The 12,095-nt window shown below is 41.9% G+C and overlaps 1 protein-coding gene across 1 annotated transcript in view; it reads right to left on the bottom strand.

The window, feature by feature from the left end:
- LOC107733536 (ankyrin-3-like) overlaps positions 1 to 12,095 on the bottom strand; it is an 86,218-nt gene that overhangs the window by 11,802 nt on the left and 62,321 nt on the right. The window contains exons 38-41 of the mRNA XM_016545201.1: positions 10,195 to 10,317; positions 9,865 to 9,891; positions 9,194 to 9,272; positions 610 to 7,806 (exon numbers count right to left, since the gene is read on the bottom strand). Of these exons, the coding sequence (XP_016400687.1) occupies positions 610 to 7,806; positions 9,194 to 9,272; positions 9,865 to 9,891; positions 10,195 to 10,317 (7,426 nt within the window). The remainder of the gene's footprint in view (positions 1 to 609; positions 7,807 to 9,193; positions 9,273 to 9,864; positions 9,892 to 10,194; positions 10,318 to 12,095) is intronic.

The following is a 12,095-nucleotide window of genomic DNA, read 5'->3' as shown; positions in this document are numbered from 1 at the left end:
AAAATTAACAAGATTTTTCTCCTACAGAAGCTATTAAAAGGAAAAGAAAAACTTGTTGTTGGATGTTTTTCGAATAGTACTGTCTGTGTTTGGCTAGAAAAGGAAGAACAGACAGACAGTGAACTACAATGTTTCAGCTACACAGCTGGTGCTCTGATTGTGTACGTGAAACAAATTTTCAACAGAATCTATGCAGGCAATAACTATGAGTTTATACAACGGTATAAAAAATGAAAACAAAACATTAACAAAAAAGAGACTTTGTTGAGATGAGCCATGCAGACAACATAGTACTGTACAATTTTTCTAACAAAGTTCACAAACACTGAAGCAGATATATATTCCTCAACAACGTTCCTTTAACCAACCCAGCACAGATAGACTGCTCAGTGCCCCACCCCTCATTATTAGGATAAATTATCTGTGGAAGGTAGGGGAGAGAGACGGGGAGTTCTGACAGGGACAGATACAGTACGGTACAGTCACACAGCACAGTGATGAGAGAATGACAAGAATGACAGCTATTGTTCACGCCACAGGCAATCCAGTCAGTCACAACGGCTCATGCAACTAAGGATCAAGTAAAGTTTTCAATAAAGTTTTACAAACTAGGCTTGATCTCCGCGACGGGGGGCGACCTGCGAGCCCCTTCGTTCTTACTGCCCTCCTTCCCTCCTCCAGTCCGCTTACTCCTCCTCCTCTCACTGCCCGCCGCCCTTGTGACCTTTGTCCTGGAGGGTGTGACCCCTCGGGAGGAGCCAGCGGAGAGGGAGGGCTGGGACTGAGAGGGGTCCGATAGTGAGGTGCTTCGTGATGTGCTGCTGTCCTCCTCCGATTGCGACTGCTCTCCCTGTGTCTGTTTCTCCTCGTCTGAAAGTCGTTCGGCCACCTTTATTGCTTCTCCGCTAACATTCTTTAAGAACTCAATTGACTGCCTACACACCTCGCTAAAGTTGCCTCTACCTGCCTCGGAAGCACCACATGACCTGTCTTTGAAAGGCAGCCTAGAGAGAACCACTGGTCTGACTGATCTCTCTGACTCTGGGAGCTTACTTGACCTTGGAACTACTTGAGCTGTGACAGCTGAGTTAGCTGCACCATTTCTTTTGATGTCCTTGACAGGTATTCTAGACTTGGGCTCAGGCATTATGGATGCAGGATCCACTTTCCTTGCCTCTGGCCTCACAACCTGTTTAGGCTTCTGCTTCCCTGAACTGAGTGTGTTAAAACTGAACCCTGCTGCCTTGACTGGGAGCCTAGACTTAGGCTGCCTAATTTCTGAGACTACTTTAGTCTGAGGACTCTCAGTACTGGCTTTCTCTGCTTTCTCCAAAGACTCCCTACAGAACTGAGCTTCTATTCTACTAGCTTTCTGTAAGGTGGGTTCAGAAGATGACTGCAAATTGAACACTACACTACCACACTGGATGTAGTTGGCCTGCACATTGGAGGACTCTAAATTATTGTTGTTATTGTAGTTTTCTGATGGGTAATCTTTTCTGCCAGTCGGGGAAGAGTTAGTGCGCCTGCTATCAAAGTGACTTTCAGCTAATTGAGACTCCAAGCTAATGTATTCCGGCATCTGACTGTCTGAGGACTCAGTTTTAACATCAGTCAGTTCAGCTGAGCCAGTGTCTTTCTTTACAGTAATGGAAGCTGCGATGCCCATCTTAATGGGGGTGCGTAATTTGGGGTCGACTTTGGAGGCTGTGACAGTGCATGAGGTGGTGTCAGCGAATGGAGGTGGGTCCAGGCAGTCAGCACTGCCTTGCACTGTGCTGCCTCTGGATGGTGTTAAATCTGTGGTTGCCTCTACCTTCCCCTCTACAGCTCTTTCCCCTGCCTTTGAGTGAGAGGCGACTACCCCCGCATTCCTGCCCCCTTTCCCCTTGTCCCCTGACTGCCCATCTGATGTATGCTCACCAATCTGGAAAAACTGGAGTCTCTCTTCAACAAAGTCCCTCTTGCTCATGTCAATAGCACCACTGCGGGTCATCTCAAACATCTTGCCCTCATGGAAGGGGAAAGGGTTGGGCTCACTAGTTGGGGTGCTCTCATCTGTTGGGGTTCTTGCTGGAGTGGTATCCGGCGTGGTTGCTTGTGATTTGTCTTCCACTGACAAAGAACAGGGCTTCGGATCTTCATCTTTGTTCTTAGCATCAAAAGCTCCCTCCTCTCCCACTTTACCAGACCATGGATCAAAATCCAAGCCTTTAGTAGCCACAGTTTTAAAGGTACTGTTTATGTCCTCCTCTAGTTGGTACTTTAAATAATTGTCTGCAAAACCTTGTCTATCTGGGTGTCTTCCCTCCAAAGAATAGATTTTATCCTCTTTCCCATTGTCTGATTTTTTCCCAGATGGCCTTTTTGTTTTTGCCTTTTCCCCAGTTTCCTCATTTGGTGTGCTCTCCTCTTCAATCACTTCAAGTTTGCTCTGGCTGAAAGACCGATCTCCTGCTTTTCCCTCATTCGACAGGCTGGATGTTTTAGGGTCACTCAGTCCATCGTCCTCATCTTGTAGGTCATACCCATCAAGAGAATCTATCTCAGTGGCATCTGTATCATGGGAAAATTCAGCAGTTGTTGCTATTGAGCAATCAGTGATAGACTGATCATTTCCATTCTGTTCACATTCTACCTCTTCTCCTTTGACAATGCCATTGATACCTGACTCCTTGTGGTGTGAGCCGTTTCTCTCTGGTTTCCTAGGCTTAACACATTTCTCACACTCCTCAGCCATTTTGAAGGTGTACTTCTTAAGGGGGGCAGGCTGAAAAACAGATTCATCATCACTAGAGTCACTGTTGTCAGCTCCAGGTGGAAGAGGGGAAGGAGGCTGGACTCTGATTACTGGCTCTGCAAGGAGATGTCTGTCATGTTCCTCTTGAAGGTTCACCTCTATCATCTCTGTTTCTGCTTTTGAGGAAGGACATGACACCCTCTTTTCAGGGTCAGCATGTTCAGTTTCTAAAGGTGGTGGTGGTGGGAACTCGATGTAAGCTATGCGTTTGTCTTTTGACCTTTTCCCATTTGAGTCTTGTTTTCTTTTTGAAGGCTCTGATGTTTGAGTGGCAGACTTGGCTTTCTCTGCTGATACTTCTCTGAAAATGAAGGTCTTTGGCTGCTCCTCTTCCTCTGACTCCTCTGGGATTGGGCTAGGCATGCCAGCCATGGAACCGATGACAGGCTCAAGAGCTCTGGAGTTCAGGTCGTAGCTGACCTCCTCCGAGGTAGGCGTCTCAGGAGTTACCAGACTCTTCCCTGAACTGTCCATAAATGTAACCTGCTCTAACGTGTCATCTTCAGGGCTTCCCTGTGGAGATGGCGGCTGTTTCTGTTTGACAGAATAAAACGCTCCTCGTGTTTCATGTACTGTCCTGCTCTCATGGCTTACAACTTTTTTGTAAGTGTTTAACTGTCCAGTAGCAGTTTCCTTCTCATACTGTTTACCTACTTGAATGCTGACATACACAGGAAGAGGTTTAATGTCCGCAGTGACACCTGGGGTCACTTTTTCAATATACTCAACTTGGTTATCATCCACACCATTACAGACTATATTAACAATCTGCCTGCTAGAATCTGAGTTCACTACAGATGACACATCACTAGGTGATTTGCTAGCACCGGAATTAGGGTGCTGTGTATTTCTGGCTATGTGAGACCCTGTTCTTTCAGATTTAATGGAGGAATCTAACTTTAAAGTACTACTTTGATGGTGGTCTATAAAACTAGATGAAACCCTAACAGGAATTTGTGATTCCGAGTTTTTTTTTAGAGCACCATTGCATTTTTCAGCATTACTAGGGTCTTCTCGAATTACAAGCTCTGTGTAAATTATCTTTTTAGTTGTTTCTTCTTTCGTAGTGTTTCTATCTCTCAATGAGTGCTGCTCATTCTGAGAGTCGTCTTTTTGCCTATCATGCACTAGAGTATGTGTAAGCTTTGTCTTTTGGCCTTTCAGTTGCCCATTGCCATGGTTTTCCCATGTTTTGTATATTTTCCTCTCTTCATTGGCAATTTGCTCCTTACTGTAAACATTTTGGTGATGTTTTGGTGAAGAGTTATCTGACCTATTTCTCTGTCTTTCACTGTGCTGATTTTGGGCATATGCTTGAGCCTTACGAACATTGTAACTTTGCCCAACCTCACTATCTTTTTTAGGACTTCTCTCACTTTCTGAAGACTCTGTTGACTTTGGGAGATTACCTCCTGCAAAAACTTGATAAACAGGCAGCTTACTTTCCTGCAGCTTCCTCACTGGGGATCCTGAAGTTTGTCCCCATTGTGGACCTTTATCTTGTTTCTGGGCCTCTGATTCAAATTTCATCCTTACTGAGCTAACCTTAGATGTTGAAGGCTGGAAATATTTCGACGATTCACTTGCACTGCTTGCAGATGAGCTGTCTCCCTTTTTCGGGTCATCATTGTATCGAAGCAAGACTCGTCTTTCAGGACTGCTTGGTAGACTGGCACATTTTCTGTCATGGGAATCATACTTATCCCTAAACCTGTCTCTACTCCAGTCCTCTGCAGTACCTCCAGTCCTGTGCACTGACCTCTCTGGGCTACTACGTGTTGAGCTGGGCCCAGAACGAGTCTCCCTTGCATCTTGTCTGCAATGCTTCTTTTCAGGGGACTGAAGCTCGTCATTCAGTTTTTCAGTTTTATCACGAAAGAATTGTGAAACTTCACTAAGTTTTTCCTCAGCCTCTTTGACAGTTCTGTCTACTCTGTCCTCATATTTGTGATTCTCTCTGCTTTTACTCTGCCCGTCCTCAGAAACTCTCATCCAAATAGACTTTTTTGGACTATCAGGATCAGAAGCATACTGCAGTAAAGTGAGTTTGTCATAATTGTCATCTTCTGATGATCTACCTGACCTATCAGGCTTTAGCATGAATTCTCTAATTGAGCCACCTTGTGTTCCCTCACCATAGTATTGAGACCTGTCAATCACAGATTCATCTGAGTCTGAATGGGAAGAGTCAAATTTATCTGACAGGAGCATTTTCTCTGCAAATTTGTACGATTCTCCCCTCGTTTCAGATGATTCATCATCATGGTACTCCACTGACTGCTGACTAAGCAGTTTCAAGGTTTTATCATCCTCCACAGAGACAGGCATGTGTATTCTGGAGTCCAGATAACAAGGAAGAGATTTTTCAGGTTCTATGCTGTCATGTTGCTCACTGCCCATTCTGTTTTGCAGTTCTTTCATGCCACTTTTGCCCTGATATATGTACATTTCCTTCTCAGGGTGATTTTTTGTTTCTCTGATAATTACTTCCGTTGGTTCAGCTTTGTTGCCTTTCTCGATGTGAACCTCAATGATGCGCTCGACTTTGGGCATTGGGTCTAGAGGCCTAACAGATGGATCTGCCCCTTCACTGCTGCTTTTGTGCTCAAACAGGCCTGTTAACTCTCTAGATGGATCCTTGCCAGATTGGAAGGCCTTCATTATGTCTCGTACAGACATGGTCTCCTCCATCCTCTCAGATGCAACTTCTTTAATGGGGGGTTTGTGGTATACCATTCTTGTAGTTGTTGTTATGTGAGTTTCCTCTTTGACCCGCAAACCTTTGCTCATCACATCATCCTCTGCATTGACTCTGGCTTGGTAAGCTTTAACTCTTTCTTTGATGAACCCACCAGGTGATCGGGGCTCAGTGTCTGCACATCGCAGTGGAGGCTTTGTCATTCTAGCATCTTCCAATGCTGGCTCCTTAGGATCCTCTTGAGGCTCATAGCTCCTTATGACATGAACAACCTCAGTTCGTGTTTCAGTGATGACAGGAGGTATTTCCTGAAAGAGGCCTTTGGGCCCCATTCCTTCTGCACTTTGGGGGGCAGAGGGAGTTCTCTCACTGCGAGTTTCAAACCCACTGTCTGATAGTGGACTTTTGTCTTGGTCATGGGAGATGTCATCAGGAGAGTCTAGTGCTATTTCAGGGCCAAACAATGCATCGGCAAGCTTTGATAGTTCTTTTTCTGAAGGTGAAGGGCGCATATTGTTTGGAGGCATTTTGAGCTTGTGCTCCTGTAATGCCTTTGCTGGTTTCAGGACACGTTTTTGTTTCTCCTCTCCTTCTCTCCTTGCTTCATCAGTTCTTTGTTTAGCCTCTGCTATTTTAGAAAGAGAACTTGTGCCAATGTCGTTGGTTAGGTAATCAACAACTTTAGCAAGGTTAAAATCTCTCTCAGATACTGGTTTTGTTTTGACTTGAGGAGCTAATGTTTCATATCGAGGTGGGCATCTCCATTCATTTTGTGGATTATCATCTATGTCATCCTCTAGGACATATTCTTTTTTGGTGGTTTTAATATTTGCTTTACTCTCTCTCAAAACATCCTTGCTAAGAATTTCACTGACTTTGACAAGGTCCTGTTTGACCTTCTCTACAATCTTGAAAGGCTCCTCATCTTCAACTTTATGTTTCTTAGAGTCAGAATGATAACCTTTGGAGCTTGAATTTGTATCAGTTTGCAAAATTGCAGACATTCTGATCAAGTCCTCCTTCATTTCAGCCACATCTTTTAGTATCTCCTGGCTGTTGGACAGAGAGGATGAAGAGGTAGCAGCTTTTATTGTTCCTGGGGACATGTGCATTGGAGTTTTGACAGGAGACAGAGTTCTGGCAAAAGAGGACTGAGTCTGGGCATTAACCTCTTGGGGCATGGCCTTTCTGGGGGACAGGAGAGCAGCTGTTGACATGGAGACTTCAGGGAGCTTTTTAAACTGGTGTTCTGGTAAGACATTTATGACGGAATAGACAGGGACTGTAATAGTGCTGGAAGTTACAGATGTGGTAGAATTTTGAGGGGATCTGAGGGAGGCATACAGTGAGCTGGATGCAGAGGAACGGATAGACTGGTAAGAGGATGAGGGAGTGGAGGACACTGACTTTAGTGTGCCATAGCCAGCAGAGCAGGAATTAAAAGTTTTTTCCACTTCATCAAATGCAGCGTTTACACTTGTTGTTGCTGCATTTGTTGTGGCTTGAATTCTTTCCTGCAGAGTGCTGGTAAGATGGGTTGTTGGGGAGGAGGAGCGATATTTGGTTGGGGAAACCGTCCCATTGATCAGCGCAGCGGTTGTAGTGGCTGAGCCAGATTTCAATGGTGAGGAGAGGGATGACAGAAATCCTCTGGCAGAGGCATCAGTGCTGGCTCTGATAGAGGAGAAGCCTGGGACAGTTTTAATGGGGGAGCAGGTTGCTGGAGGGTTTGAGGTTATGACAGACTTATATGGCAAACTTGAGCTGTACATGTTTAGTGAGGACTTAGGTGAGGCTGGAGGAGTCATAGCAATGGAGGATCTTTCCAGCAAGGTTCCGCCAGATGGTACAGGAGATGTCCTGGCTGAGAGCCCTGTGAGGCCTTTAAGTGAAACTGGATCAGGGGCACTCTTGCCTGGAGAGGACAGAAGGGTGGGGGAGGCTTGGACTGGATACTGGGCACCTTGAACTACAGTTTTTATTGGTGAGGAGATAGTTCTGTAGGATCGAATAGGTGATGCAACGTCACTGGCAGATTTGATGGAAGACGCTGGTGAACCTCCAATAATGGATTTGATAGGAGAAGCAGAGTTCACAGACCACACCGATCTCAGTGGGGAGGCTGAGGGGGTGTTGGATGAGGAGCTGGAGAGGGAGCCAAATCCAGACTTGGTCTGGCTGGGGACGTTGACGGGGGAGCTTGTCGCCCAGGCCTGGTAGGAGCGCGTCGTAAAGACAGGCTTGTAAGCGTAGCCAGAAGGCTGCGGCGTGGTTTTTGGAGTGGTGTTATGGCCTCTTTCAGCTGTTTCTAGCATAATCAAATTAATAAACAAATTAAACGGAAATAGTTAAATAAGAGAGAAAAGAGAAACAAGAAAGATTTAGTCAGGGGATAAATCCAAAAACAAACAGCAGTGGAAATGCTGAAACTGTAGAGGCTTTTGACAATGAAAAGTGAAACAAATAAAAAAACAAAACATAACTTATGCCTGTGGCACATGGGTGGAGATGCAAAATAATGGGAAAAATATCAGCCACTTAAATAAGCCAAGAAGCTCAAAATGTTCTGAAAATATGTTCAAATATAAAATGATTAAAAAAGTTTTAATTGTCTATTAATTTCTGCTTAGGGAGGTCATAAGTACCGGTGTTTAGGTATGAAATCCTACAGTATTGGTAGTACTGAGTACAGAGTGAATTTATATTGAGTCAATAAGATTCCTGTCAAAATAGATCTGTGCATTAGGTTTTGCAGTGTAAATGCAGCCTAATAGACCTGCCACTATTTATTATATCATCAATATTAAACAAACAAAATGGTAAGGAAAAAACACTCACCGATCACAGCTGGGCAACTTTAATACATTTAATAAACAATCTACAATCGAACATAAACACCAAGTTAGGCCTACAGGGAAAAAAATTGTACAGCTAATTTTTGAATGACAGTCCCATTTATGGAATATATATAATGTTTAGTTAAGAAACTTGAAGACTATATGCTATTATTTTAATTTATCATTAATATTTACCTTAATAATTTACCTTTTTAATTAAATAAGTATGTTCAATAGCCTATTAGTTCTAGATGTGGTTTTGAAATAACAAAATTTCACTAATACTGGTATTGACTACTGACATTTTGGTATTGTCACAACCTACTTTCCTTTACCCTCAAATGGCAACAAGCAGATAAACTGGCCAATTATAAGGCATAACATTTTAATAAATGAAGAAGGAAGCAAGTACTGAGTTTTGATATTGAGTCCACAGTTTTTCATCATGAGCAATTATAAGAAATGTCTACAAAGCAAGCAAATTATTTTGAAAATTAAACAAATAACAACAACAAATAACAAATAATAATGATAAGTTTATTTAAAAACACATCAAGCAATACAAAACCTGTATAGACAATGTGGTAGCAAATCATATGAAATGTGAAACAATGGAACAAAAAACAATACACATGACAAAAGAAAAACAGAGAAGGCAAAAAAGCAAGCAAACAAATGAAATTGTTTATGACTTATGTACACAGACATATACCGGCAGTTCTGTTTTTGAAAATGGTGAGATATGAGATTATTGTGACTTCATATACGCCAGTATCAGATGCCTGTGTACGTATGAAGCTTCGACTGTGTGATTATGTCATGCTGATGTTTCAAGAATAAAGAAAATGTAGGACTCACTGGATGCTGGATCGGCCAGATAGCTGTAGCGCTTTCGCAATGCTAATGAAGCAAAGGTATGTCGTCGATCTTTGTCATTCTGCAATAACACAAAAGTAAAAATCCTATGTAAGAACAAAGTGACAAAAATCGTAGTGCAATGATCTTTTAAATGGCTAACTACTACAACTTCCTTTTGATTGTTTTGAAAGCACTGTATCTATGTTCGTCCAGATTTTTTCAGTGCATCTTTTAAAGAAATTAATTCATGTGGTGAACTTAATTTAGGATATCAGTAAAATATTTCAATTGCATCAGTTTCTGTAAGGAATGTTATGCTTCATTTTACTTTGAAATGTGGTCTCCTGAGAGAGGGTCAACTAGACAAGCACAGCCCATTTGCTAACAATGTGAAAGGTTAGTATTTTCCAGTGAATCTGCCTAATTGCTTAACTTTGAAATAAAATTAAATAAAACTTAAATCTGCAAAAGAGATATGTGAAAAATGTTTCCACCAAGCCACAAAATAACACAACGCTTTAAATATACTCATAAACACAAAAAGAAGTCATGCACTTGCCTGACCAATGACAGGAGCTGGTACAAAAGCTTTTGACCAATCACATAAATAAGCGAATGATCACATAAGCACCACATTAAAGGCAAAGGTGGACAAGTTATGAAATAAGTACCTCATCATCAGGATCCGACTCCATTTCCTAAAATTTCCCACGGTGCATTGCAGCAATACATAATGGAGCAGCAGCAGCCGAGGATGGTGAGTAGGTGAAGATGGTATTGGAAAGAGAGGAGAAAAAGAGTGGAAAGAGGACAGTAAAGGAATAGAAAAGATAACAAATACAGATGCAGAGAGATTAAAAGAGAGCAAGACAAAAAGAAAGGCAAAACAAAGTTACAGCTAAAGCAGCAACACAAATAGCTCTGTGACATGTTTAATGTTTAATAGACTCCAGATAACACTAGAGAAAATATCACACAATCATGTTTTTGTCTGTTCTTACCTTCCTGTGTGTTGGCAGTGAAAAGTTAAGGTTGCAGATTGCAGTCTGTGGTAGGCCTTTTGCGATTTTAGGTTCTCTGAGGAATGAGATTCTCCCACATGGCTCTTGGCCCATATCTCTGACCTACAAAACACATCCACATACACAACATAGAATGACAAAAAGTCTTAACATATATCTCCAGTCATATCAGTAGTCTAATAAAAGCTGCTTTATTTTACATTGAGCTGAGCTGCCTCATGGGGTCTGCTATATTGTGGTCACATGACCAGCCAAATACAAATTATAGGACACTTTTGCTATACCTTTGCTATACCTGTTATAGGACACTTTTGCTCATGGAATAAATAATTTATGGCTGACTGTGAATAGAGCATTTTTCAGTGGCACTGGTAACCGAAAACATTTGCATGATGCTGCATCCACATTGCTAAGTATCAATATAATATCCAAGACATTTGTTACATCTGCCAGTGCAACACAGAAAAAAAAAACATATATCTTCGATCAATAGGGTAAATATAACTTTTGCATTTCATTTCAATATTCAGATTTAACTTTACAGCTGGTTTACTTGAAAATACCTGTTTACTGAAATTCTGTATGTGCATACTTAAAGGAATAGTTCACGCAAAAATAAAAATTGTCATCATTTACTCACCCTAATGTCGTTCCAAACCTGTATTAGTTTCTTTCTTATGTTGAACATAAATAAAATATATTTTGAAGAATGCTGGTAAGCAAACAGTTGATGGTCCCCATTGACATCCATTGTATTTCTTTCCCTACTATGGAAGTCAATGGGGGACCAACAACTGTTTGGTTCTCAAAGATCTTCAAAATATCTTCTTTTATGTTCAACATAGGAAAGAAACTTATACAGGTTTGGAATGACATGAGGGTGCATAAATGATGACAAAATTTAAATTTTTGGGTGAACTAATCCTTTAATAGCTGGTAGAATTATTATTATATCTATCGCATACCTTGTCAGTGTCGTGCGCTTGCTAAGCCCTTTGTTGTGATAAACAGTAAAGTGTGTTCAAGCGCTAGCAAAAGACAGTGTAAAGAAATACTCTTTGAGGGAAGCAGTCAATCAACGGAAGTTAAAAGCAGATCGTAAGTGTATCTATTTGTCTCATTAGTGTTTAGCGCAGTTGTCGTTGATAGGAAACACTTGTTTTGTTTACTGTGTTGAGACGTGCTGAAGTTGCGTTTGGTTTCGTACTCTATCGCATACCTTGTCAGTGTCGTGCGCCCTGCTTAGCTCTTTGTTGTGATAAACAGTAAAGTGTGTTCAGCTGAATTCAATTTCTGTTTTGTCAAACGGGTATAAAAAAGGTTAGTATACCGCGGCAGCCCTCGTGTGAAGACCGAAGAGTGTAAAGACTCCACCGGGCAGGGACACCAGCAAGGGACATAAGTATCGCCTTTGATTCATCCTTTTTCTACACCTTGCTTCACTTCTGTTTCAGTTTTAATGACCAACTCTTACTATGTGTTTCCATATCCCTACTACCACTCGCAAACCACGCATCACACACTATAGGCAGTGCAATCCTAACAACCTGAACACTTTGCCTATGTCTGCTAATACACTACTTTCTTTTTCTATTGGTCTCTGGAATTGCCAGTCTGCTGTAAACAAAGCCGATTTCATTACTTATATTATTAGTCATTCAAAGCTAAATCTCATGGTCCTGACAGAGACCTGGATCAAACCAGAGGACACTGCTACACCTGCAGCACTCTCCAATAATTTCCAATTTTCCCACACTCCTCGTCTGACTGGAAAAGGTGGAGGTACTGGTCTGCTTATCTCTAATGATTGGAAATGTAATCCTTTACCATCTTTGGGTATCAACAGCTCCTTTGAATCTCATTCAGTTACTATTACCTAC

Source organism: Sinocyclocheilus rhinocerous, unplaced genomic scaffold (assembly GCF_001515625.1).
Source record: "Sinocyclocheilus rhinocerous isolate Xijiao unplaced genomic scaffold, SAMN03320098_v1.1 scaffold2715, whole genome shotgun sequence".
Classification (NCBI taxonomy): domain Eukaryota; kingdom Metazoa; phylum Chordata; class Actinopteri; order Cypriniformes; family Cyprinidae; genus Sinocyclocheilus; species Sinocyclocheilus rhinocerous.
This window is presented reverse-complemented; position numbering and strand designations above follow the sequence as displayed.